A 23,931-nucleotide genomic window follows, 5' to 3' on the forward strand; every position below is an offset into this window, starting at 1 on the left:
GTCTACCATAAGCAACAGTGAACAATCAGTAGAGAGCAGATAAAAGGGGAATTGATAATCCATGGAAGAAAAGAGCATGTATTCTGTTTACTTTATTTATATAGGAACGGAACTCTACTGTACATCCCGTCTGAGCAAGTACGATTACGGCTACGATTACGGCTACGATTACGGCTACGATTACGGCTACGATTACGGCTACGATTACGGCTACGATTACGGCTACGACTACGGCTACGACTACGGCTACGACTACGGCTACGACGGCGAGAAATTTCTCTGCCGATGCTGATGGATGCGTCGCTTATGGCCGGGGAATGGGCCAATGATTGCAACCTGTCCCTCGGGCGTGCAGCCTATGAGGCGTCTTGATGCAGTCATTTCATCGCCAGCCTTGGAAGCTGTCGTTCAGGGCAGTCCCTGGAATCACACCTCTACCATCAGACTGTACGCATTGTTGCCTAAACAGTAACTATGACCTATAAGGATCTCTGAGCTATCAACTGTTCCTTGTCTTATTCATTGGCATAGATCTCTTAGCTGTACTGTACGGCAACAGAAGCCCACTTTGCTGTGTCTGAGACAATTCACGCTTATTATAGAGTAGCTGTAATAGGAGGTGAGAAGTTTGATTCTTAATATAAATTAGCACATCTACATTTTAGATTCATAGAAATTTTCACAGCCACGCCTGTTGCTCGAAGCTGCTCTTGTTTCCTTTATTCTCCCTTGGTTCAGTCCATATTGGATTTCTCTCGTTTTTTTAGTATGACACCATGGCCGCTGAAGCTTCCAGTTTCAAACTGTATAGATATGATCCTTCTATTGGTGCGGCTGTTGTCTTTGTTCTTCTCTTCCTTGTTGGTTCCTGCATCCATACGTACCAGGTTGCGCGGACTAGAACATGGTTCTTTGTCCCATTCATCCTTGGTGGATATTGTAAGTCCTCGCAATTCCTGCACACGACCTGCTGCAAGGGCTTATTTGGCGTCTGATTACTAGTTGAATGGATCGGCTACATTGGAGTGAGTCTCATTGATTGATTCCGTCCCATGGAGGGAGGCAATATACTAACTTCTGGATGAGCGAGCAATATCAGGGACACAAAGTCCGAATTGGACTGTCCAACCCTATATTCAACAAACCCTCCTGCTTCTGATTGCTCCTACCCTATTTGCCGCAAGCATCTACATGGAATTGGGCCGGATAGTCCTACTGACGAATGGGGACATACATTGCTTGATCAGGCGACAGTGGTTGACCAAGATTTTCCTCATGGGCGATATCATCTCGTTTATCATGCAAGGGGCCGGTAGGTCGAGCAAGACACTGCCATTGTGCCCGTGTATTGTAGCTAACTATCTCAAAGGCGGCGGCATCATGGCAAGTGGTAGTGCCAGCGCGCTCTCCACCGGCGAGCACATAATTATCGGAGGTTTAATTGTACAGCTGATATTCTTTTCTCTGTTTCTGTGGACCACCATCAAGTTCCATATTGGGATCCAAAACAGTCCGACTCGGAAAGTCGTCCATTCGCAGCCGCCGTGGGAGAGGCACATTTACGCAATGTATAGTGGCAGCCTTCTCATCTTCGTCCGCTCCATCTTCCGTCTCATCGAATATGCTCAAGGCAACGACGGCTATCTCGTGACACACGAAGCATACATGTATATTTTCGACGGCGTGCTAATGCTTCTGAACATGGGCGTGTTTGCTTGGATCCACCCGAGTGAGATAAACGCTTTGCTCAAACCGGGGAACAAGGCAATAAGGCGCGTCTACCTTGTCTACTCTGTGGGGAGTAGATTACCAGGTTGAATGGAGTATCTTGCACATTCTCATTCGAGTCATTCCGGGCGCCCTCTAGTTGACGCATTGCGTTTATAGTGACCGGTCGTAAACAATTCAATTTATGGAACAGGGAGGCCTATAGCGCTGTTTACATGTATCATACGCTTTTTGAACGAGATGAACGTGCATGGGGTTGGGCCAAGGCCGTGGGACTGGGGGCCGACTTAAAAACTCATCTGATTCGCATCCGATAGAAGGACTGGGCGTTTTCGCTTTCGTATTCGTACTTCTGGAAGTTCTGGTAGTTTTAGAATAGGTTTTTGTGGGTCTTTCCGTGCGTGTCTCCAGCCTGACTCAGTTAGTTGCCGCAACCGCCACATTCGCAGTTCCCTCGATGCACGCCTTATCCTCAAAATGCCTACCTCATGTTCTCAGCCTTTGTCTAATCTCAGGTGACTACTACATACATGCGGGTATCTCCTACAGGCATTTTATATAGCCCTCAGCTGTCCTGGCACCTTACCTTCCTGTTATGGCTACGCGGAGGTCGCATAAAAAGTCCCGCAATGGTTGTGACCAGTGCAAAGAAAGAAGAATCAAGGTTTGTCCTGTTTAAATTCCACCCAAGATCTGTCATGGATAGCCTTCCTGTTGATTGTTACTTACATGCACGCCTTATGGCCCTATTCATCTGATCTAGTGCAATGAGGACCACCCCTGCGGTAATTGCTCAAGGCGTGGTATGGATTGCTCCTATAAACGTCGTCACAGCCCTTCTCCCATAGGAGAAGGACTGGGCAATGTGTTAGGTCTAGCAGCTGGCGTGCAATCTCCTCGGGAGTTATGCAACTCCCGACTTTCATCGATTTCCCATGGCGATACCTTTGGTTCGTTTCTTGAGAGGGTAGCAGAGGCAGCCTACATTGCCCAAGAATGGACCAGCCAGGACCCCGAACTAATGCATCATTTTACGCTCCACACTTCCAAGTCTCTCGCTAGGCGGCAGCAAATGCAAGATACATGGCAAATTACTTTCCCGACTTTGGCTTACTCATATGAATTCCTGATGCATGGCATTCTTGCCCTGTCGGCGCTCCACCTCGCCCATCTTAAACCTGAAAATCACAGCCGGTACATCACAAGCTCCAGATTCCACATCTCCCTCGGCTTGCGCTCTTTCCGGAGAATACTTCCGTCGCCCACGACTGACAACTGCTGTGCATTGTTCGCCTTTTCAAGCCTGATCATGGTCTACGTATATGCTTCCCCAGCAGAGTCCGCGGATGTCGACATGGTCGACACGCTCGAATCCACTCTGCATTTGTTCAAGTTGTGTCGGGGAACCCTGGTCCTCAAGCCTTACATAAATCATGTGCGAAACAGCTCTCTAGGGCCACTCTTTCGGCAGGAGTTTGGTATGCAGGAGTTTGATGGAAAGTAAGTTCTATTTCCAGACTTCCCCCTTTCTTGTGAGCATGTCGTACAAACAAGTTCGACACATCTACCCCTCGCATTTTCTCAGTTCCAACCTCTCTGGAGCCACCAATACGGGAGCTGGGTATTTCGCAGCTCACAATGTAATTAGGGAGACGTCAAGCAATATATTTCAAGGAGTGGAGCCCCAGCTTGACCGGCTTAGGCAGATTGTTGAGTCGGATACAGCGGAGCCTGAAGAAAGAAACACACTTTTCCAAGCGCTTGACAATCTTGCATTATCATTTAAGGCTATCCACAATGCTGAATTACCGTTGGAGTGTGGAATGATCTACATGTGGCCGCTCTCTGTCAATGAGGAATTCTTCGATCTTCTGAGGCAAAGGCACGCCGTCGCACTTTTACTGCTAGGCTTTTACTGTGCTCAACTCCATGTCTTTTGTGACTACTGGTTCGTCGGACGGCGAGGTCATTCGCTGTTTTCCAGCATTTCGGCTGTTCTACCCAGTCGACTCACTCCATGGCTGGAGTGGCCAAGAGACTTCATATTCCAGAACCAGAATATCTAGGAACAATATATCATTTCGATGTGACCTCTCGATTATTCTGTTTCTTTCAATACCAGGTCTTGGCGTAATTCCGCTTAGTGCTGCTTTAATGATTGTAATTAAGCTGATAATGAGTATTGGGGCACAGGACACGATCTTTTCTCCAGAAGGCCAAGGTCGGCCCAACACGAATCAACAGTTCTGTTGGACAATATGATGCTTATCTCATGCAGACTTTGGTCTCATAAAATGACAATCACCCAATAATACCTTGACATCGACCTCAGTCATCATAAGAAGAGTCACTGATCTCTTTGAGCCCTTCCCTCTAACACTAGCAACAAATGAAATCACAATGCCATTATCAGTAATCTGATTAAGGGTTATGGCATAGAGCAAACTAGGTAGAGGGACTATATGCCCTCCACAAAAGATGCCTTCTTGAATCTCTTGTGTATATCTGTAAGACTCTGAACTTAGCGACTGCGGATACTCTTAAGTCTGTATTTGTCTTATACTAGCCTATGTAGAGGCTCTCTTAGATTTGCTATCGGTTAACAATGTGGAGGAGCCCACTAGTGTGAGGACTGTGGGAGAAGAGGTGAAAAAGTAAAATAGTAGAAAGACACAATAATGTCTAAGCAAAGCGTTAATGACGCACTGTAATGATTGAGAAAGATAAGTATGTTTGCTAATAGGTTAGTCTATCCTGAATAATTTTATCATATTGGAATCCTTCTACAAACAATTGAATAGGTAAAAGAGGCAATCGAATCCCAAGTGCCCACTGTTCCGATCAATTGCATATCCGCCACATGGAGGATGCATCGCCAATCGACAGCTCTTCTCGATCTGAATTGAAGTCATTTGAAATAATCGATCGTCAAATTGCTCAGTTATATCCAATCACTTCATAAGGACAGTAAATGTTGTTTATTCCTGAGTTCCGCATATCAAGTGAGCCTTGTATTGCTTCTTGCCCCAGCCTCTAACAGCCAGATAGTCAACACTATACCCAAGCATTGACCTTGCAATGGACAGAATAAAATCTCTTCATAATCAGGCAACTCTGCATGCAGATCACATTCACTGAATATGCCGTTCCCTCCATATGCCGATCAACCGTTCCCTACATCCAACCCGGCTCGTTGGCCAACAATGACCACCACAACCGCTATCTACGATCGTCAGATTAAGCGAAGTCCAAGCTAACCGAAGATCGAGTTATCAACTAACCAGCGATAGATCCACCCCCTCCGCAACTCGAACCGTCCACTTGGGTCTGAAACGGAACGGCGGCCGTTGTCCCTCGGCGAGGACACTCCGATCCGTTATCCGATGGATGTACGCCACGTTGCGATTCTGAACCACCACCACCTGGAGGATATTATACAGGTCCTGCGCATGCACCTCCAACACAATCTCCTCGCTTTGCGCTGGCCTCGGCTGCTGCGCCGCATTCTGGAACGTGACAACCGCCCTGGGCGCGTTCATCGCAACCCGCAACTTTGCTTCGAGGATACACTGGTCCCCGCCGGGGAGGCGGAGACACAGCGACGAGGAGTCGTACCATTGGCACCGGAGCTCGAAGAGGGGGAGCCCCGAGCGGTCGTGGAACATGCGTGCCTGGCTGACCTTCCAGGGCTGGCCGCGGACGGTGAAGAGTTCGGTTCCGGCATGTTCGATGGAGTAGTCGAGGGAGTGCCATGGCTCCGGGCGGTTGGTCACGGTCACTATCACTTCATGTCGGGTGATGCTTTCGGGTCTGATTGCGATAGGGTATGGCGGTAGTTGGACTTCGGGGAGGGCATGGGACATGGTGAAATCCTGGCGAGGACATGTCACTCGAGTCGCCGGGCATGGCCATGCTTCTAAGTGTATTGTTAATGAGAAGTTGCATGATTAAGGTAATTGTTCACCAAAAGTGCCATGCAAGGCAGAGTCGGAGGACGCCTTATACCTCCCTAACGGCTGGGGTTGCACCTGTTGGTTAATCTGGTCCATTGATTGGTCAATTCGACCGTTGTTGCGGGGGATTGCTGACGATTAATGCCAGGGGCAATCGCAGCTGTCAAGAGGACATTCAGGAGGTGGCTTGGAGTTTGGAGCTATATAGGGCTAATCTTACGGAAATGTCGATAGTGCGATGCATTATGTTTCAGCCATACCCTTAGATTGAGCTTGAGGTAACTCCAGTATGTAACCCTGAACGGGGATTTATGTCCACTTCAAATAGGTATATACTTATCTAAGGCATATCGATATAGCAGTCCTACGAGTTCACATGCAGGATTACCAGTACGTAGCCCACTTACTGTACCCCCTGACAACCTTGACAAACTCCTCGGCGATAATCTGGTCCGTTCGCTGCGAAGGATGCAACTCATCGAACCACATGAAGGAATCCGGACTGGGGAGCCGGGTGCACTGCCCTCCGTCAAGCGTGCAGTGATTGTTGAACCCGGTCACATTGGCAGGTGCACTCCCGTTGAAATACTTTGTGGGATTGTAATAAACCTCGGAAAGCTGCCAAATCAGTGTCATCCAGACCCAATGGCCAATGCGCAACATACCAATCCATACATGTCCATCACCGCAAACCGCGCCCCGGGATACCTCCTGGCCACCAACAGCTCATACGGCGTCTGGTACTTGAACACATCGTTCACAGTCGCAACCTGCTCCCACATCCGGTGACTGACCAAGGTCAGATTATCGGGCTTGTCGGGCCAGTAGTGGTTGGCCCCCACGCCGCCGTTCTCGGGCGTCGCATACAGGGGTGCCAGCTGCAGGGGCGCCAGGTTCATGAGCACGAAGTATCTACCGCCATTTGCATAGACCCGGTCGAGCACGGAGTATACGCAGTTGATGTAATCCGGGATGGTCTTATTCTTGACCTGGGAATCAGTGATAAAGGCGTAGTTGCCCAAGTCGTTGGTGCCGATCCAGATCGAGTACACCGTTTCCCGGGGTGGGATGTTGAGGAACCTCCTTCCAGAGACTTTATGCTTGCTGTCAGCCAGGAAGGCGGGCACTTCGTACTCCAGAACGGAAGGGAAAGGGGCGTTGATGTAGGAGAATGTGCGTGGGGTGATCTCGTTGGAGCAAACGGCGCCGCTGACGGCGTAGTTGTACAGGTTTACATCGGCGTATTGCGAGAAATAGTGGCCCCAGACATAGCCACCTGATGCGGTATTGTTGTTCTATGCTTCTCAGCAAGCTTCATTCATTAGGGGACAAGAACGTACGTCTAGCTGCTCCCAGCCAACTGGTGGAGCTGACCCGTTATGAGAGCCAAAGTAGTTCAGCCGCGATTGGTCGGTGTAGCTATCGCCAAAGGAAACAAGACTGGTGAACTTTCTTGGTCCCCATGATCGAGGATGAGCAGAAGCTGCTTCGATTGCAAGAATAAGCCCTAGAAGCAATTGCGACTGACGCATGATGACTTTCATCACAGCTTTTGCTTGATTGCATCTCGGGTTGCGGGGAACATCGGGCTGTTTATAAACATTGCCGGAAGAGACAGGGATCTCCGTCCGTCCGGCAGAGAGGAGCCAGTCCTGATCAAGACTGACTGAAGAAAAGATTTCTGCCGTGACGAATGATCTCCGGGGTTCTTTGCGGAGATGCGGGGATTGTGGACCAGCCTGGGTAAATACGTGGATAAATAGGATTGTAATCCAAGGCATTAGTTACCCATAAATCATAATGGGAGATTTTTGTTATTCTGGCGGAAAATTAATTTCGAGTTAGGTTTTTCCCGACTATAGAGAGGTTTATTGTATATCCTCCTCTCAGGTATCTAGAATGCTATTATTATGCTAATCAACTGTAAGCCATAAGTATAGACGACACACTCTAGGCATCAGTTCGTTGCGGCGCCCACAACGCATCTAACCATGTTCAGCGAATCTTACATATGTAAAGGAAGCATCTGGTTCCTACTATCATTTTGCTTCGAGAGGTCGGCCCAATCTAAAGAGGTATATAGTGAAGGTATTGATACTGAAGGATTAGTCTTGTATCTCACGCAGATTCGTGAGGAACGAGACCCAGGGTTCTTCATTAAGCATATAGTGGGTAATACCGCACCATCAATGCTTGTTAATTACTCTGTAGACTATAACTGCCATCATATTCAGCAATCCTCAGTCCATGTAATCCCCCTTGGATCCATTCCAGTGGCGCCACAAACGCCATCTGGCTCCATGAAAACAATTGATTCTTCCCCCCAAAGACAAAGACTTCGAATCTCCCGACAAAGTTCCCATCCACCCAGACTCTGCTCCCTCCAATAACATCTGTGCGAATGATGATCTGGCTGTGGAGAGGGATTTTGACGGGTTCATGCGTGGACGATGTCTCGTTTGTCCAGATTCGTCCCGGATACCCCGGGTCGAATCCAGCGTCTTCGGCGACAGAGCGAAGCGGGTACTCCCATCCGTCGGATTCAAAGGCCAAAGTACCGGATGCGGATAAACTCAGAGTGCAGTCCTCGGAGGACAGCAGGAATGGGCCCGCGACGTCGAGCTCTAGTGTATAATTCATTCCCTTGCTGCCGTGCCCGAGGTGGATTCTTTCTCCTGATTGCTTGCCGGACGTCCAGCTCACAACTGAAGGCGTCCTGTGATTGTTACGGCCAATGAATCTCCTGTCTAGATTCTGGCCAACCGCGCCGGCAGTAAGCAGTTTCGCAGACAAAGACAAGCTAGATTCATCTAGTCGTGGGCCTCGATCGCCTGTCCATGCTCGAGAGGCGACAATCGGGATCCCGTTGCGCATCGCGTAGAAGGCCTCCAGCTGTGTCGTCGCGTCAGGTCCGTTGTCATTCCATGCGGCTAGAATTGCGCCCTGGACTGCCTGTTTGTCGGGTTGCTCCGTGACATTGAACGGGTTGAAGAGCGCCGGGGTCCATTGCCATCCGTCGATGTCGGCGAAGTTCAACACACGCGAGTTATTGAACAAGGATGGATACGGGGCCGGAAATATGGGCATATGGTCGTTTTTCAGCGACATGTACGCCCACTGATCCTCCGAATTGATGATCGTGTACCCATCATTTGCCAGGCTGACAGGATCCGATTGCCCGTATTGCCAGTGTTGAATGATCACATCTTTGGATATAGAAAGCGTATCCGATGGTTCATAAGTACCCCATATACGGATCCGTTTTCCTGACTCCTTCTGGATGAATTGTGCCATCTCATTGACAAAATTGATATAATCATCTGCCAATGTCGCGTCGTACTCGTCCGCCCCGATATGCACTTCCTTTGTGTGAAACCACGGCAGGAATTCACCCCAGACGGACTTCACGAGGGGCACCGCCTCAGGATGAGAAAGATTCAGCAGATCCTTCTTCTCCAGCGCCAGTTCTGGCTTCCATTTGGTCAGAAATAGGCAATGGCCTGGCGCTTCAATCTCAGGAATAACCGTAACTCCGCGCTGCGCACAATGCTGCTCCAGCTCTTCATAGTCCGCTCGAGATAGCGTCTCGTTCGCTCTCTGCACAATTCCATGAAGGTCAGGACTCTCAGGGTGCAATGAAAACTGCGCGTACACCTCGCTCCATGTCTCATTATGGCCCCGATTGAGAGGGTAGTTGTCGCTGGTGTGATAGTGGAACTCGGACATCTTGAAGAACGAGGCGTACGTGCACAGGTCCTTAAGAAAGGCAGGCGAGTACCACTTACGGCCCGCATCGAGCATGTATCCTCGAGTTGGAACAGAGGGTGCGTCCACAATGCGACCACCCGGGAGCGGTTTCCCGTCAGCGATGATCAACTTCTGCACCAGTGTTCGCGTTCCCCACCACATCCCTCTCGCCCCCGATCCCCGGATAACAGCCCGTCGCGGGTGAATCTCCACTTCATATCCTTCCTCTGTTGGCGTGCCATTTTCATAGGTCAGGTTGCAGTCTGTGCCAAGTCTGTCAAGAAAGATGCCTTGTTTTGCATTGAATTGATTGACCTGGCGGAGTGTCCACCGGCTGGCGGTCACCTCCTGTAGATCATGAAGAAAAGTCGTTGCGAATTCCAAAGCAGATGGAGGAATCAGCGTCAATCCGTTTTCGTCCCGATGAGAGGCAAAATCAGCCTTGATATAGATGACTCTCTCCACTGAGCGAACATCAAACCCCGGCAATGGGCCTAAGGCTGTTTGATACACTGGGGGAAGTGTCTGCAGTGCAGCAGTCACTAGACCGAAACATAGGATGATATTTAGATACATTTTTGAAACTGTCCCTAAGCAAATGGCTGACTCTGTACGGAATAAATACAAGCAAGGGTTGCATTGCTGTGGTTGTCGAGGTTACATCGGCTCCCTGCATTCTGGGGATCAACAAACCCATTGTTACCCTATCATTGATTGATAATAGGTATAGATCTCACCCTGAGGACAGTCGTAGTAGTAGTTACATCTTAGTGCGACTTTAATGTTTACTTTCCCCGCACCGCAATCAGAACGGCCCCAGATTGAAGATATTGATGCCATGCCTTCCTAGGAGCTACTTGCCTATATTTATTTTCCTGGCAGGGACATGCTATTCGGATAGTTTATATACAAATAGTTAAATGGATGTGTTTATGAAGAGCATAAACCGCTCAGTCTCGATTCCATGGACACTTGTAGGCCAGCTCTTTTACCGAAGAACATCGAGTAGGACAGTATTCAATCAAAAGCGAATGTTCATTGCGGGGTCAACGTACTGCAGTGCTCTCAGGGTGCTATTCCGCCCACATGGGTTGTGCATTTCTCAACAAGGACATCTGCCACATTCCAAGGCCGAGGCTCTGCAGTTATGGCTCATTACTTTCATCCAATACAGTTCGTGACCAGTCCCCCAGAAACGCCTCATCAGAGGGAAGTAATCAAAATGCATCTTCTTACCGTAAGGCCACAGATATGTCTGATCTCAATGCTTGCTGTCATTCAGCTAGCATTCGCGACTCCCAATGGACGCGACGCGAATACCGACAATTAGCGTAAGTGATACTCCCCGTTTATTCCTGCTGGCTAGCCGACGCGACAGTTCTCCCACATACATTGAGCCATTCCCTCTCGGCTCACCAAGCCGCACGGATGGCTATTAGATCAATTGCATCTCATGGCCGACGGGCTTCCAGGCCACGAGCACGACTTTACCCCATAGTTACAAACAGCCAGTGGCTCGTTGGTGGTACCGACTACAATGACTTGAACAAGGGCCTTCCGTACTGGTTCAACGGGCTGGTTCCGTTGGCGTATCTTACCGAGGACCAGCGTCATAAGAACGAGGTCCGCGGTGTCACTGACTATGTCCTATCGTATCAGCAAAATACGGATCGCTGGGGCCTGAGGCATCCCCCTCCGCGCGGGCCTTCTGGGGCAGATCGCTCATGTTGTTAGGATTGAGCCAGTTGGCAGAAGCGGAGGCGGGGACAGAGCTCGAGACGAGGATTATGGATGCGATGGACAGGTTGTTGATCTGTTGCTCTCGATGCTGTCGGATAATTACCGGGTCGTGCAGCAGACCGATGCCGATGTCGATGATCGGTGACAGCGGGCTCGCGCGGCGGATATGGTGCTTAGTCTGCAGTGGCTGTATGAGCGAGACCTCAGGGCCCAAGGGCAGACGTTCTTGGATTGCATGCGCATGTTACATGAAAATGCCCTGGACTGGGAGCACTGGTATACGGACGGGGTTTACCTCAAGCATGATCAGAACACTATTCCTTCGGACATCACCGACGCAAACGATCCGTTCGAACATGGGGTCAATGTAGCTATGGACTTGAAGAGTGGAGCGGTATTTAGACGCCTGATGCATGACAAAGGGCTAGCCACGCGCGCGCTGCGAGCCGTCAACTGCACTGCTAGATACCACGGAACCGTTTCGGGGTCGATCATCGGCGACGAGCGGATCTCCGGCCTGAGTCCCGCACGTGGCGTGGAGCTTTGTACCGTGGTCGAGACTACGTTTTCGCTGAGCTACCTGTGTCATGCCCTGGGAGACAATTCGCTGGCGGATCAGTGCGAGCTCGCCGCGTTCAATGCGCTGCGCTTCTTGGTCCAATGAGTGTCCAGACGTCAACAAAGTCAGGGGCGCAGGTGAGAATCGTCTGTGATACCGAGTACCCATTTACCCAGCGGCTGGTGTACACCGTCGACGCAGTCGCGCCATCCAACTTATCCGTACGGATCCCAGGATGGTCCGCCCTCCCCACTATTTCAGTTAATGGAGCCCCTCTTCGTGGCGCAGCACCTGATACACAGACCGGCATGCTCAAGACCCCCCTGGATCAAGGCTCATCAGAAGTGATCGTCACTCTGGCTGCAGAACTCCACATGCAACGCCGCGCCAACGATACCGTAGCCATCTACTACGGTAACCTGCTCTACACGATTCCGGTGCAATACACACAAACCTCCCGGCCATATCCGAACCATCCGGGCAACATACGGGATTATGAGATCGACCCCTCTTCCCTACAATATAATGGCTTGACGGGGCTCTGTCCAGTCCTCTCTGGACTCTAGGAGTACCCACGTCCATCACGGCAAAAGTCTGCGAGATCCAATGGGAGTTGAAACGAGGATATGCGCCCAATCCACCCCGCAAAAGCAACCGCACATGCCAAGGTGAGCTGGTCGAAATCGAGCTCGTCCCCTATGGAAGTGCAAAGTGGCATATGGTGGAACTGCCTGTGATGGAGTGACGGGCGTCCGGGGCAGATACCCAGAATGATAAAAGTGGCGTAATTCACATATAATCAGTTCCTTCAAACGGTCATAATCCGATGATTCTCCTGACCGCGGTACTCGTGTTTGGTCACTATATTTATTAATGCGGGGTATAATTGCGACGATCCTCCGCCGGAGCTTGTCTTTGGCGGGAATCGCTGCAGAATCGGGGAAGTCGGATATTGTTTGTCTTACTCTGTTGTTTGTCGCTCGGCTTGGCGAAATGCTATGGCGGCTATGAATTATCCTATTGCTGCATATTCTATTGACAAGTCTGGGCATCGTCAGTTTGGCCCTCCTAGTGTGGATACGTAGATGAACCACCGGGGAAATGACTCGAGGGTTGATACCGTAGGACAGCAACGTGTATATAAAGCCAGAGGTACACCACAGTTCGGTCAATTGCAAAGCTTCACAGAAAAGATGAAAAGCCTCACGACGATCTGCGCGGGTATCCTTGCCCTCCTCGCTCCTACTATGGCCCTCCCCCAGCCTCTCCCTCTAGATCTCCACAAAGCCGACCCAACTAAAGTGGGCTACCTCGACTTCTACTGGAAGACCGAAGATGAGAGCGTCTACCTCGCCTTGAGTAACAACAGTAATCCACTCGACTTCAGGCCGATCAACGGTGGGAAGCCCGTCGTCTCCCCGACCCTGGGCACAAAGGCCGTCCGGGATGTCTCCATCGTGGAGGGCGTAGGCCGCGACAAGGGAAAGTACTGGCTGATCGGAACGGATCTGGATATTGACACTGTTTGTTCCCCTTGCCCGTAGAGTAGGCGTCAGGAGATACTGAGTGTGCTAGACCAACTGGGACAAAGCGACTCGGACCGGATCGCGGGCCATCTTCGTCTGGGAGAGCAGGGATCTGATCCATTGGACCAACGAGCGACTTGTGACGGTCGAGGATGCGACTGCCGGCATGGTCTGGGCGCCGGATGCAATCTGGGATCCGAAAGCCGGTATGTCGCAGTGTACATCTCTTCAATTGAACATGACTAACAGCCTACAGGAAAGTACCTGGTGCACTGGGCATCCAGATTCGTAAGTACCCCTAGCTATATACCATGACTCGATAGGCTGACCAGCTACAGTACGCAGCAAACGATCCTAACCACACTGGCAATCCCACCACCACGGATATCATCCGCTACGCCCACACTAGCGACTTCAAGACCTTCACCAAGCCGCAGACCTATATTGACCATAAGACGAGCACGATCATCGACCTCAGCATTCTCCGCGTTGACGACAACACCTTCGTCCGCTTCTACGTCAGCGGCAAGGTTTCCGGCCCCGTGGTCGAAGTAAGCCGCAACGGCCTGTTCGGTAACTGGGTCACCCCTTCGGGCACTATCCAGGACAGCACCCACTTCGAGGGCCCGTATCCCTTCTGGGACAACGTGCAACCCGGCAAGGCGTATCTGGTTTGCGACAAGGTCGGCAGTGTCACCGGGTTGTCGCCATGGGTGTCAACGGATGTGACTTCAGGAACGTTTACGCCTGCTTCTGGTGGTAACCTGGGTGCATTGAGACATGGCTCGGTGTTGTCCGTTACCCAAAAGCAGTACGATGCTTTGGCTGCTCTAGGTTAGTAGCCAGCTGAGAAATTACGGCATCGGTTCGTCAATGATGTTAGGCCCAGCTATATATTGTTCGCGATAAGTCCTCGATGAGAAATGAAATGAACACATATAGTCCCCTGCACAGGACATATTAGATTCTCGCATGATTGACTTCGGTGCTAAATTAACTCAGCCACAGTCTCAGACGCGTCATGTATCATCACGACTGCGAAGGTCGGGGGTAGCTTCACTTGATAGTCAAAGTAAAATCATTTTATCGTTTAAAGATGAAGGTAAAAATTACTCGCACTCAAATTCGAACTCACTTATCATGTCGTTGTACTAGAGCCAAAGGAAAAGGGAAAAAAGAAATGCTCACAAGCGGATTTGAACCGCTGACCTCATGATTACTAGTCATGCGCTCTACCAACTGAGCTATGCGAGCTGATTGGTTGGTCACTGCTTCGTTTTGTGATACAGAAGCCAAGCTACAGTATCTGCGTGTTGATGTGGCAGGATTCAGAACATCTGTCAGCTGAGTTAGAAAGATGTCTCGACAACGGTTTTGGATACTGTGGAAGCCTAATGTGACCTCTGACAGCAGATTTCTGATCCGCTCGACTTTTTATCAAGCGTGGAATGTGGGACATGCAGATCATCCACTAACGTTAGATATAATCATAGGTCGCACTGCAATTCTATGCATTCCGGTCAGACAGGAGGCATTGAGATACTATTTATTAACACTTCAAATCAACTCATGGAATTTAATGTCATTCGCTATTCAGAAAGAGAGTAAATATTCAGATTGGATCACGTGTACCATGTCACTGGACATACGCGTCGCGACTTCTCCATCAACATTGCCCCTTCATCCCCCTTCGCATCACAATACTGCTCAACTCCACGATAATTCTCGCTATGGCTGGGTCTGATGCTGCGTACACGTTTGATCCCGTCGTTGACGAGACCTCCAGTGACGACAACACTGTTGGTCACGACATAAATTGGAGCAATCTCAATCCGGCAGACTTCTTCGATAGCCTCAGTCCTAATCTTCCTAGACCAACATCTTACCCGACTGCGGATTAAGTCCGTCAAGAAAGCCGCAAAAGAGCGACCAGAATCTTGTCCGACTGGGAAACACTGAATAAGATCATCGAACGGCATGAAGAACGGATTCAAAAGCGATGGCGCCAGAAGACCAAGACCAAGCGTCGTCAGATCCTTCTCTCCGCGTGGCCGAACATGTCCAAGATGCACAGGCCAGATTTTGACGCATTCAAAAAGGGACGCCGCGAAGAGTCGAGGGAGGCATATATGTGGCCTTATATCAATCTGGAGGACCTGGAACAAACAAGACTGTTGCTCCTGCTCCTCAATGCTCGCGCTCGGCACCAGCCAGATTGTTTTGCGCACGCAGACTACCATGCTCCACATCTTGGGCATGGCACAGGTGCTATCCGCTCTGCTTTTCTCAACCTGCATACCATGATGTTCACTGGTCGGACAACACCGGAAACATACGGAGAGCTGATTGCTTGGGACGATGATGATGACGCATCTTCGTGGCTTCATAATGGTAAAGGTTTCCACCCCGGCCATGGGCTAGTACTTCTGGAAATACAACAGCGGATCTACGAATTTCTTTTAGATTGTACCCGTCAAATACTCCACGATATTCCTGAGGCGGCCTTGATCAAGGACTTCCCTGTACTCCCCAAGCCCGCAATTAAAGATGACGGAGACTGGCATTCCCTGGCTGCAGTTGCAACAGATGCGCCTTACCGTCTACCCGCGCAGCTCGACTTGTCCTCTCTAGAAGACATTATCGATGCTAAACGCTCGGCTATGGAGGATCATCTTATAGCGTTACGGGAGGATCCGGGATACTTTGCAGACGTTGTCAATGAGTACAAGGAACATCGCGTCGAGATCATACCAGATACTAACGGCATCCCGCATCCGACATTGGCACCTCATATTCAGCCATTATTCTGGAACCGGGTTCTCCAAAACGTCGTGCCCGAAGCTTACATGAACCTGGAGATCTGGTCCACGCTCCATTCTCTAGTTGCCGACCTGCGTCAGCTACTTTCCAAATATCATGACAGAATATCGCCGGAGAAAGACCTGCCTACGGACCTCTATAACGCGTTTGTAGAACTGAAATATATCCTGGAACAGTTTACTATCGGCCCAGCCAACCAGCTCAAAATAGCAGCTCCAGCCTCCCCTCCATTGCGATCACTCTTTGTTCGGCAACCACAACAGTCGGGCACTTCGAAGATGATTGCAGAAACCCGGGCGAATGTATCAAGGTCCGAGAACCAGGGGGGGCTGCTTTGGATTCTTGAAGCGCTATGGGGGGATAGCAACGTGGTGTTTTTGGCCGGTCGGAAAACGCTCATGGATGAGCTCGAACGTCTCGTTCAAATGGACCCCAAAAACAAGGAGCTCGTCTCGAGTCGAGTTGCCAGCATCATTTCAGACTTGGCAGTGATGTCTGAATGTCTTCATCAAATTGAGCTCTACCAACCGTGGGCGAGTACATTCGAAAATGGGTTTGTCGAACGGCGAGACGAGATCCAGAAAGAATACAGCAACCTAACCAGCGGTTGGGATAAGTACCTGGTAAGCTTCGAGGGGACTACTCTAGCCAAACTTGGATCGCCCGAAGATGGTCGATTCCATTACCCGGCCGAAAAGCGACGGAATCGTGAAAATGTCGAACAAATGAGAGCCGCGGAGAGGGACCTGGATGCGTTCTGGCGTGCGGTGGATTCGCATTTGCCAGTGACCCGTGGAATGACTCGACGCAACGCTGTGTACAAGGTACTTGCGAGAATTTCTGGAACGATCCAAAGAACGCCTGCCTGGGTAGAGCCAGAGAGGCAACCTGCCAAAGTGAAAAACGTGGGGAAGAGTATTGCAGATCTCCAATTTGAACTGGTACATCGAACCGAGAAGACCATCGAGCCGGCTACTGCTTCTCTACCCAAGAAGAAGGCCAAATCTCAAGGAAAGCCCAGTATGTCCGACAAAGCCGTCGAACCCGACGTGCCCGCCGAAAATGGGTATGATGTTCAGCCAACGTTCAAGGTGGACAAGCGGTCTTTGAAAGTTTTCTCCACACTACTTTACCAGCCTTCGCAAACAGCTCAGCCGGGTGAGATCCCGTGGAACGATTTCCTTCACGCTATGGGCACTACGGCTTTTACGGTGGAGAAGCTCTACGGCTCGGTCTGGCAGTTCACGCCGAGAAATCTCGACGTCGAACGCAGCATTCAATTCCATGAGCCGCATCCTATTGCGAAGATTCCCTTTCGGGTCGCAAGGCGAATTGGAAGGAGGTTGAGTAGAGCTTACGGCTGGCACGGTCAGATGTTCGCATTGGCGTAATGCTGCCTCTCTAGGCGAGGATAACGCATTGAGTGCCGGCCACGACTTATCACCTTAGAAACCCGTGAGCTATTCTGCTTCTGTGAGCGCAGCTTTTATGCAGCTGAAGTCCCTTGTTTTACGTACGCAGTCTCAAGCGAAGGCGGCTCGTAAGGGATTATTTATGGAAAGAATCTGAAGAGAATAAGGTACAGCGATATGTCTACCGCGTAGAGACCGAATATCTGTGCATCAGAACTCCCCCTCAACGCCAATGCCACATTGACCACATATCCAAAAACGAGGCTGTCGGGGAACAATGTCAGGGTCGTATACTTGATTCCGGCTCCATGGTGCAAACCCCGGACGCAGAATGTATGTATAGCTAGCTCCCCAGTGTCGAGTCCGTGAGTTGAAACATCGTAATCTCATCTACCACGGCCTTCGCAAGCCAAAAGCCTGCAGGAGTACTGTATTTAAGATTGCCATATATATATCCGTCGAGTCCACCAGCCCTTATTGCAGCTTCCAGGCTATTACCAGGTTTGCATATTTCAAACAGCAAGTGACTGATTGCAGTTTTGCGTTCTGTCCGTCAAGGAGCCCGTCAAGATATTCGCTCGATAGAGAACAGTATAAGCACGGCTTCACAAGTTCTCGCCTCCGTGGCAGTAGTAATATGCCATCTGGTCATCCATGATAGTATAATGGTAAGGGTGGTACATCCCCCGTTTGTGCCGCGGGAGATGCAGAATCTCCTCGACTCCGCATAGGCGTCTTCAGCACTTTCCGGTTATTTGATCACCGGTAAAGTTGCTAACCGGCAGAAGTATCCAGCATTTCAAGCAGAAGAAGTGGTTCTGTATCTAGAGAATGTAAGTGTAAGATACTTCTATGTCCTCTGGACATTGCATGGTTCGTTTGAAGACCCTACTCACTTCGGCCACATTTTCAGCGTCATCTAGTATATGCTAAAGTCCTCAGACTCCAAGTGTTTTGGGTTCTCAACGCTTCTGTTTCTCAACAGCCGTTGTATAGCTCCTGCGTGAGGTGCAATTACGAGACATGCTAAGGAGGAATCACTTCCTTATCCGGATTGCACGATGTTGTCCATTCTGCAGATTATGATGAGCACTTATCCTCAACAGAGCAGTTCGGTAATTCAACTCACATTCAGACATGCAATCAAATCCCTTGCCAGCCAGCTTTCTCCTCCCATTTCTGTGACAATAAGCACTTGCAACCACTACTCACCACCAGATCCAATCCAAAAACCAAACCAAACCAGACTTCAAAATCCAAAACTCAAAGGATAGAAAACTCACCGCGCAAGCCCAAACTCCCCCACAAGCGCCCACCCTTCCATCCTCCGATCCCTATCCCAATACCTCATCTGATGGAGAATCACCCCCTCGGCACTCGTCCAGATAACCCCATCCGTCGCGGCCGCAGCCGTAAACGCGAGAATCAAATCCCCCGTTTTGGCGCCGTCGTAGCGCTGGATCGCGTCGATGGAGGAGTAGACTTTTGCGTCGCGGGCGCGAACCTTGTCGAGGCATTGTTGGAGGAGGTTGTAGGATGGCCAGGGCTGGTCGGGGAGGTTGGAGAAGACCATGCAGTAGTTGAAGGAAGTGTAGAGGGGGTGGTTGATGGCCGTGTGGTTGGTGTTTGTGGGAGGGGTTGCGGTCAGGTAATTCATTCCTAGATTGGGTGTGTTATGCATGGTGTGGTCCATGTTGGTGTAGAAGGTCTGGTCCATACCGTTGTTGAGGGTGGGTAGGCTGTTTGGGTTGTAGTTTGGTGCGTTGTTGAAGTTGTTCATCTTGATATGGCAGATGCTGTAGAGTCAGTTGAGTAGGTAGTGTAAAGAAGAGATAGTTGATGAGTTGCTTTCCTGTCCAGAGGCAGCAGAGGTATTTATATTACAGACTAAGACATATTCCTAGACAGTCTCTGTTAAACATGGCAAAGACAATGGCTTTGTGTATGAATAGTTCGAGACATCCTTTGTCACAGTAAGACACTTATCGCAAAGATGCTTTGTGGAAGAGTCACAGAACAATAAATCATGTCTCTGTAGGACAACAACGATGTCATTATATATCTGAAACTCGCCGGAGCTCCGATATAGTTTCAGGAGTGTCTTTATGAATGGTCTTTGTCGCGTGGATCAGCGTCAGATCTCAAAGCTGAGAACTAGACGAGGGGTTTCCAAGGAAAGTGCTATTCCTTGAAGACTTACGGCTTTCTGCTCGCCTTACAAGATACTACTTGAATAAGAAAGCCACATGGGAGAGTACAGCTGAAAGCCTCTGCATAGATTTCAGATTGTCATTGTTGATTGTCTCAATTCGACGAGCTACGTCAAAATAGATGGACTCCCACATCTAAATGTCCATGACAGACTACCATTTACGCCTGAAGGTAGTAGCCGCTACTGGCTTTCTGTCAAAGGCTATGAATCTTGCACATTCTCCGGCTCTTCCGGAATCGTGGCAAACTTGTTCAAAACTTGTTTCAGAGCAGGACGTCGGATGGGTTTACTATCTCCGTTAGTATAGTCTTTTCGTCAAGATGAGGTAGACATACCTGATGAACATGTCCATGCCCGAGTCCATGCAGTCTTTAATATTACTTTCTTCCGAGAAAGCGCTGAGGGCAACAATCGGCGCCGAGTAGCCCATGCCCCGGATGAGGCGGGTGCTCTCTAGGCCGTCGAGGTTGGGCATCTGCCTGTGTCAGCTGCGCTCTTCTACATAGTGACGGTTGCATATACCTGAATGTCCATGAAGATGAGATCAAATACTTTGCCCTCTTCCATATTTGCCTTGACTGTGTCGTAGGCTTCTTGGCCGTCTTTGACGACCGTTACATCATATACTTCTTCTAACCGAAGCATTCTGGAAGGCGTTAGCATTGTCTTTGGAGATCCAGAGGATGACATACCGAAGGACCACCTCCTGGTTCACTACGTTGTCCTCAGCCACCAATACGCGCACCTTGCCAGATGTGCTATCTTTCACTTCTGGTTTCGCTCCATCAGCTGGAGGAGCTCTGGGAGTCGACGGTGCGGGGGATGACGGTGTAGGGGTAAAGAACGGCTGACTGAGTCCGACAAGTCGAGGTTGCAGATCCTGCTTCTCGAAGTTGGTCAACGGATCGCTGCGAACGGAGCCATTGTTCGACGGCGGTCGCGCGAGACCAGGAAGATCGTCAAGCGAGAAAACGCTAGGTGTGCGCGATCCAGCCGCACTGGAACTGCGGGTACTCGGCGCTGCCTCCTTGACGAACTTCAACGGAATCTCCACAGTAAACAAGGCGCCTTTGCCCGGCTCGCTTTCTAGGGTGATCTTTCCATTCATCAAGCGAGACAGCTGCGCGCAGATACTGAGCCCCAACCCGGTACCTCCATACTTTCGGTTCAGTCCGAGATCGCCCTGTACAAAGGGCTCGAAGACGCGTTTCTGTAAATGGAGGGCAACGCCAGGACCATTATCCTCGACCTCAAACTGGAAGATCAGAGTTCGCAACTGCGAAAGCACGGGAGTGGGATATTCTTCCTGAACCAGGCCGTCCACAGGGTCACGTGGCTGAGAACTGGCATGCGAGGGTGGTCGGGATCGCAGTCGCGAATTGCGTCTCGAGTCCTGCAGAGAGGTTCTGGGACTGCCGGGGGTTTCCGCTTCCCGGATGCATTTGATGCGAACCTCGACCTTGCCATGCTCGGGCGTGAATTTGAGACTGTTGCTGACCAGGTTGATCAAAACCTGAAGGATACGATGTTGATCACCCCATAATACCATGTCCCTCAACCGACCAGTCCCTGGTGGACCAAGCGCGGGGCCAGCCGGTAGGAACGTCTTCTCCTGGAAACCATCGCCCTTTGGCGGGAGGGTATCACCGCTGATAAAGTTGACATTGAAGTCGATGTGTTTTTCCTGGACCTGATTCTGGAAAATGACCGCCAATTGAGACCGGATGTCCGACAATCGAAATTCCCGCTCTTCTAGCCGAATTGCTTGGTCGATTTGGTTCTTACTAAAGGTCAACAAGTCATTCAAAAGATGCAGTAAAAGATCCCCCGACTTGTAAACGACCTGCAGCGACTTCTTGATCCTTGGAAGATCGTCTTCGCCCATACACACTGCACACATGCCCAAAATGCCATTCAGCGGAGTCTTGAGCTCGTGTGAGATATTGGCGATGAACAATGTCTTGCTCTCGTTAGCAGTCTCCGCGGCCAACTTGGCGGCTTCCAGCTCGCGAGTTCGTTCCGCCACTCGTTCTTCAAGCCGATGGTAATGGATCGAAAGCTCGTCCGACATCTCGTTGAAAGTGCTCGTCAGCTCCGTCAGTTCGTCTGTGATGAGATGCTTGCGCTCCTTCACTCGGCCGGGAATCTGGAAAGCTCTGGCGTGGTTGTGACTGCCATTGCTGTGTGCGCTGTTGGGCCGGTCCTTTCGTCGGAAATGTTTCACCCAGGCTACGAAACCCTTCTCATCCATGTGGTCGTCAAAGGTACGGGGCTCCGTCTCCATCTCGGCGGTTCCTACAATGTACGGTCCGCTGGAGGGAGGGCAATTATGCGGAGGCTGGGACGGGGGCTCGATCGACTTGCGAGTGGCTTCACTCAACCGGCGAATCGGGGCCACGGCCAGATGGGTGAGCGGAGGAACGATCAGGATAATGAACCCTATAGTCCCAAAGACGCATGCCAGAATGATTTTCCTGAGCTTGTTGATCGGGGCGAATGCCTCCGCCTGTGTCTGCTCCACCAATAGGATCCACTGTGCCATCGGCGTCTTGGGCCGGATCGCGCCGACCGCAACCTGATATCCGTGTTCGTTTCTGGTTGACAGATCGCTGATCGTGTCGTTGGACTCCGCCCACGGTTTCGACAGGAGCTTCCATGCCAGCGGATACCTAGACAGGGCAAAGCTATTCATGCTCAGGTTGCCGCCGTGCCTGCTGCTCTGACCGGGAAGTGGAGTAGGCTCGAACACGTAGTGGACCTCGGCGTGAGAAAGTCCTTCCACGTTCGGGGCAGAGGTCGCTGTGGCCGGGTAGGCGTCCGGGGCGAACTGATTGGCCGCGCGGGATGGACCGAGCAGGAGAATCTGGGCCGTGTGGCCCAAGCCATCGCGGGAGTTGATCGTGGCCTGCAAATTGGCGGCACTGGCGACGACACTGTACGCAGTCAGCAGGGCGTACCTAGTGTCTCTCTATTCCAGGACTGCCTACGTCATGTATCCAAGTATGTCAGTGGCGGAAGTATTATTGATGATGGGCACTGTGACTGAAACGAGGGAAAAGGAGCTGTTGATCGGCAGCGGTCCAAGAAGAAGAGAAGTGTCAAGTCCAAGCTTGTAGTCCGAAAAGGCGTACACATCGGTTGTGGTGCTGCCGTCGGAGGCTGCGGAATATGTCAGATTAGGGTAGAGCGCGGGAGGGTAACCGAGTCCCTCATCCCCTAGCATGACAGGAGTGCCGTTCGGGTAGGTGTAGGGAAGAGGGATATCGACAATATCTTTGGCGGTGACATTGAGCAATCCGTGTTGATCTCCTTGACCATCCCGAGAGAAAATGATGGCTTGATAGAGGTCCAAGTAATTGTTACTGCCCATTGCCGACTGCACATCCGTAACGGACGAGGTCCAGTTTGAATCACTCGAGTTCCCATTGTAAAAACGACCGAGAGCACCCTGGATCAGCAGTCGAGTGACGATGGTTTTGCATGTCGATTCAAGCAGTTTGAGATTGGAAGCAATCTGGCTGGCTTTGATTTTTGCGACCAGCTCGAGTCCTTCGGATCTGGAGGGTAAGTACAAAGAAGGCGCGAGTGAAGGCTGCTATCATCTTACTGGACATCGACCACAAAATTGTAGTTATTAACCCACTGCGACGATTAGTCTTGTCCTGAAGGATGATCGGCGACCAGAGAGCTCACCGTAGCGATGGACAGCACGGCCAGGCCCACTAGAGCGGTCACAAGGACCAGCAGGCCGAGCTGCACGGCAATTGGGATGCGCATCCAGAGACAACTCTGGCCGGTCGTCCAGAGAAGGCCGGCTCAGCTCATCGTTTTGATTCTGACGAGGGTAAGGGAGGAGAAGAGATGAGAAAGAAGATGAAAGGAGAAGAGAAGTGGAAACAGAGGAGATGGAGAAGATGGAGAAGATGTTGGAGATGGGATGTCCCAATCGGGATTAGCGATTACTCTGCTGTAACTGTCAGACTGTCAGACAGAGCTGAGAGTCTGGAACAAAGAATAACGAGGCCGAGAATCCGATAACCGAGTCCAGAATAATCAGACAACCAGGTTTTGGATCGCCGTTAGAATAACGGTAATCCATACTTGGGGTCTGATCTTGAGTACATAATAATGCTGATGGAGATGAGCTGGTCGCTTACCGAGGAGGACAACAGAACAGGGAGGCCAGATCAGGGCAGCTGTGGATATCCACTGACTCTGCCTTGGAAGCAGGTAT

At 50.6% G+C, this 23,931-nt stretch overlaps 11 protein-coding genes and 1 non-coding gene across 12 annotated transcripts, besides 2 other annotated features; 6 read left to right on the forward strand and 6 right to left on the reverse strand.

Moving 5' to 3' along the window:
• Positions 1 to 61: 61 nt before the first annotated feature.
• On the forward strand, positions 62 to 292 carry NFIA_032830 (uncharacterized protein; the record flags this gene model as incomplete). The annotated part of the gene is made up of 2 exons (XM_001265614.1): positions 62 to 78; positions 136 to 292. 2 exons carry the CDS (start codon positions 62 to 64, stop codon positions 290 to 292), a joined length of 174 nt encoding a protein of 57 aa, XP_001265615.1.
• Positions 140 to 263: a microsatellite.
• Positions 146 to 262: a microsatellite.
• A 484-nt stretch (positions 293 to 776) lies between the features above and the next one.
• On the forward strand, positions 777 to 1,867 carry NFIA_032840 (RTA1 domain-containing protein; the record flags this gene model as incomplete). The annotated part of the gene is made up of 5 exons (XM_001265615.1): positions 777 to 939; positions 1,003 to 1,025; positions 1,087 to 1,312; positions 1,370 to 1,729; positions 1,806 to 1,867. 5 exons carry the CDS (start codon positions 777 to 779, stop codon positions 1,865 to 1,867), a joined length of 834 nt encoding a protein of 277 aa, XP_001265616.1.
• Positions 1,868 to 2,357: 490 nt separating this feature from the next.
• Positions 2,358 to 3,232, forward strand: NFIA_032850 (uncharacterized protein; the record flags this gene model as incomplete). The annotated part of the gene is made up of 2 exons (XM_001265616.1): positions 2,358 to 2,392; positions 2,563 to 3,232. The coding sequence occupies 2 exons, from the start codon at positions 2,358 to 2,360 to the stop codon at positions 3,230 to 3,232; spliced, it is 705 nt and encodes a 234-aa protein (XP_001265617.1).
• Positions 3,233 to 4,891: 1,659 nt separating this feature from the next.
• On the reverse strand, positions 4,892 to 5,591 carry NFIA_032860 (uncharacterized protein; the record flags this gene model as incomplete). Its single annotated transcript, XM_001265617.1, has 2 exons — positions 4,892 to 4,951; positions 5,010 to 5,591. The coding sequence occupies 2 exons, from the start codon at positions 5,589 to 5,591 to the stop codon at positions 4,892 to 4,894; spliced, it is 642 nt and encodes a 213-aa protein (XP_001265618.1).
• A 474-nt stretch (positions 5,592 to 6,065) lies between these two features.
• Positions 6,066 to 7,213, reverse strand: NFIA_032870 (SGNH/GDSL hydrolase family protein; the record flags this gene model as incomplete). The annotated part of the gene is made up of 3 exons (XM_001265618.1): positions 6,066 to 6,299; positions 6,347 to 6,976; positions 7,022 to 7,213. 3 exons carry the CDS (start codon positions 7,211 to 7,213, stop codon positions 6,066 to 6,068), a joined length of 1,056 nt encoding a protein of 351 aa, XP_001265619.1.
• Positions 7,214 to 7,877: 664 nt separating this feature from the next.
• On the reverse strand, positions 7,878 to 10,004 carry NFIA_032880 (beta-N-acetylhexosaminidase; the record flags this gene model as incomplete). Its single annotated transcript, XM_001265619.1, has 1 exon — positions 7,878 to 10,004. The coding sequence occupies one exon, from the start codon at positions 10,002 to 10,004 to the stop codon at positions 7,878 to 7,880; it is 2,127 nt and encodes a 708-aa protein (XP_001265620.1).
• Positions 10,005 to 10,856: 852 nt separating this feature from the next.
• Positions 10,857 to 12,293, forward strand: NFIA_032890 (uncharacterized protein; the record flags this gene model as incomplete). The annotated part of the gene is made up of 3 exons (XM_001265620.1): positions 10,857 to 11,051; positions 11,317 to 11,823; positions 11,904 to 12,293. The coding sequence occupies 3 exons, from the start codon at positions 10,857 to 10,859 to the stop codon at positions 12,291 to 12,293; spliced, it is 1,092 nt and encodes a 363-aa protein (XP_001265621.1).
• A 627-nt stretch (positions 12,294 to 12,920) lies between these two features.
• NFIA_032900 (glycoside hydrolase family 43 protein) lies at positions 12,921 to 14,092 on the forward strand (the record flags this gene model as incomplete). Its single annotated transcript, XM_001265621.1, has 4 exons — positions 12,921 to 13,250; positions 13,303 to 13,459; positions 13,510 to 13,541; positions 13,592 to 14,092. The coding sequence occupies 4 exons, from the start codon at positions 12,921 to 12,923 to the stop codon at positions 14,090 to 14,092; spliced, it is 1,020 nt and encodes a 339-aa protein (XP_001265622.1).
• A 342-nt stretch (positions 14,093 to 14,434) lies between these two features.
• On the reverse strand, positions 14,435 to 14,507 carry NFIA_032910. The gene has a single exon. It is a non-coding gene; the product is annotated as a tRNA-Thr (tRNA).
• Positions 14,508 to 14,983: 476 nt separating this feature from the next.
• NFIA_032920 (uncharacterized protein) lies at positions 14,984 to 17,464 on the forward strand (the record flags this gene model as incomplete). Its single annotated transcript, XM_001265622.1, has 2 exons — positions 14,984 to 15,052; positions 15,218 to 17,464. The coding sequence occupies 2 exons, from the start codon at positions 14,984 to 14,986 to the stop codon at positions 17,462 to 17,464; spliced, it is 2,316 nt and encodes a 771-aa protein (XP_001265623.1).
• Positions 17,465 to 18,764: 1,300 nt separating this feature from the next.
• Positions 18,765 to 19,265, reverse strand: NFIA_032930 (uncharacterized protein; the record flags this gene model as incomplete). Its single annotated transcript, XM_001265623.1, has 1 exon — positions 18,765 to 19,265. The coding sequence occupies one exon, from the start codon at positions 19,263 to 19,265 to the stop codon at positions 18,765 to 18,767; it is 501 nt and encodes a 166-aa protein (XP_001265624.1).
• Positions 19,266 to 19,898: 633 nt separating this feature from the next.
• On the reverse strand, positions 19,899 to 23,474 carry tcsB (putative sensor histidine kinase/response regulator TcsB/Sln1; the record flags this gene model as incomplete). The annotated part of the gene is made up of 7 exons (XM_001265624.1): positions 19,899 to 19,986; positions 20,033 to 20,172; positions 20,220 to 20,343; positions 20,390 to 22,630; positions 22,685 to 23,254; positions 23,305 to 23,339; positions 23,391 to 23,474. The coding sequence occupies 7 exons, from the start codon at positions 23,472 to 23,474 to the stop codon at positions 19,899 to 19,901; spliced, it is 3,282 nt and encodes a 1,093-aa protein (XP_001265625.1).
• Between the last annotated feature and the right edge of the window lie 457 nt (positions 23,475 to 23,931).

This window comes from Aspergillus fischeri, genomic scaffold (genome assembly GCF_000149645.3).
Source record: "Aspergillus fischeri NRRL 181 1099437636247 genomic scaffold, whole genome shotgun sequence".
NCBI lineage: Eukaryota > Fungi > Ascomycota > Eurotiomycetes > Eurotiales > Aspergillaceae > Aspergillus > Aspergillus fischeri.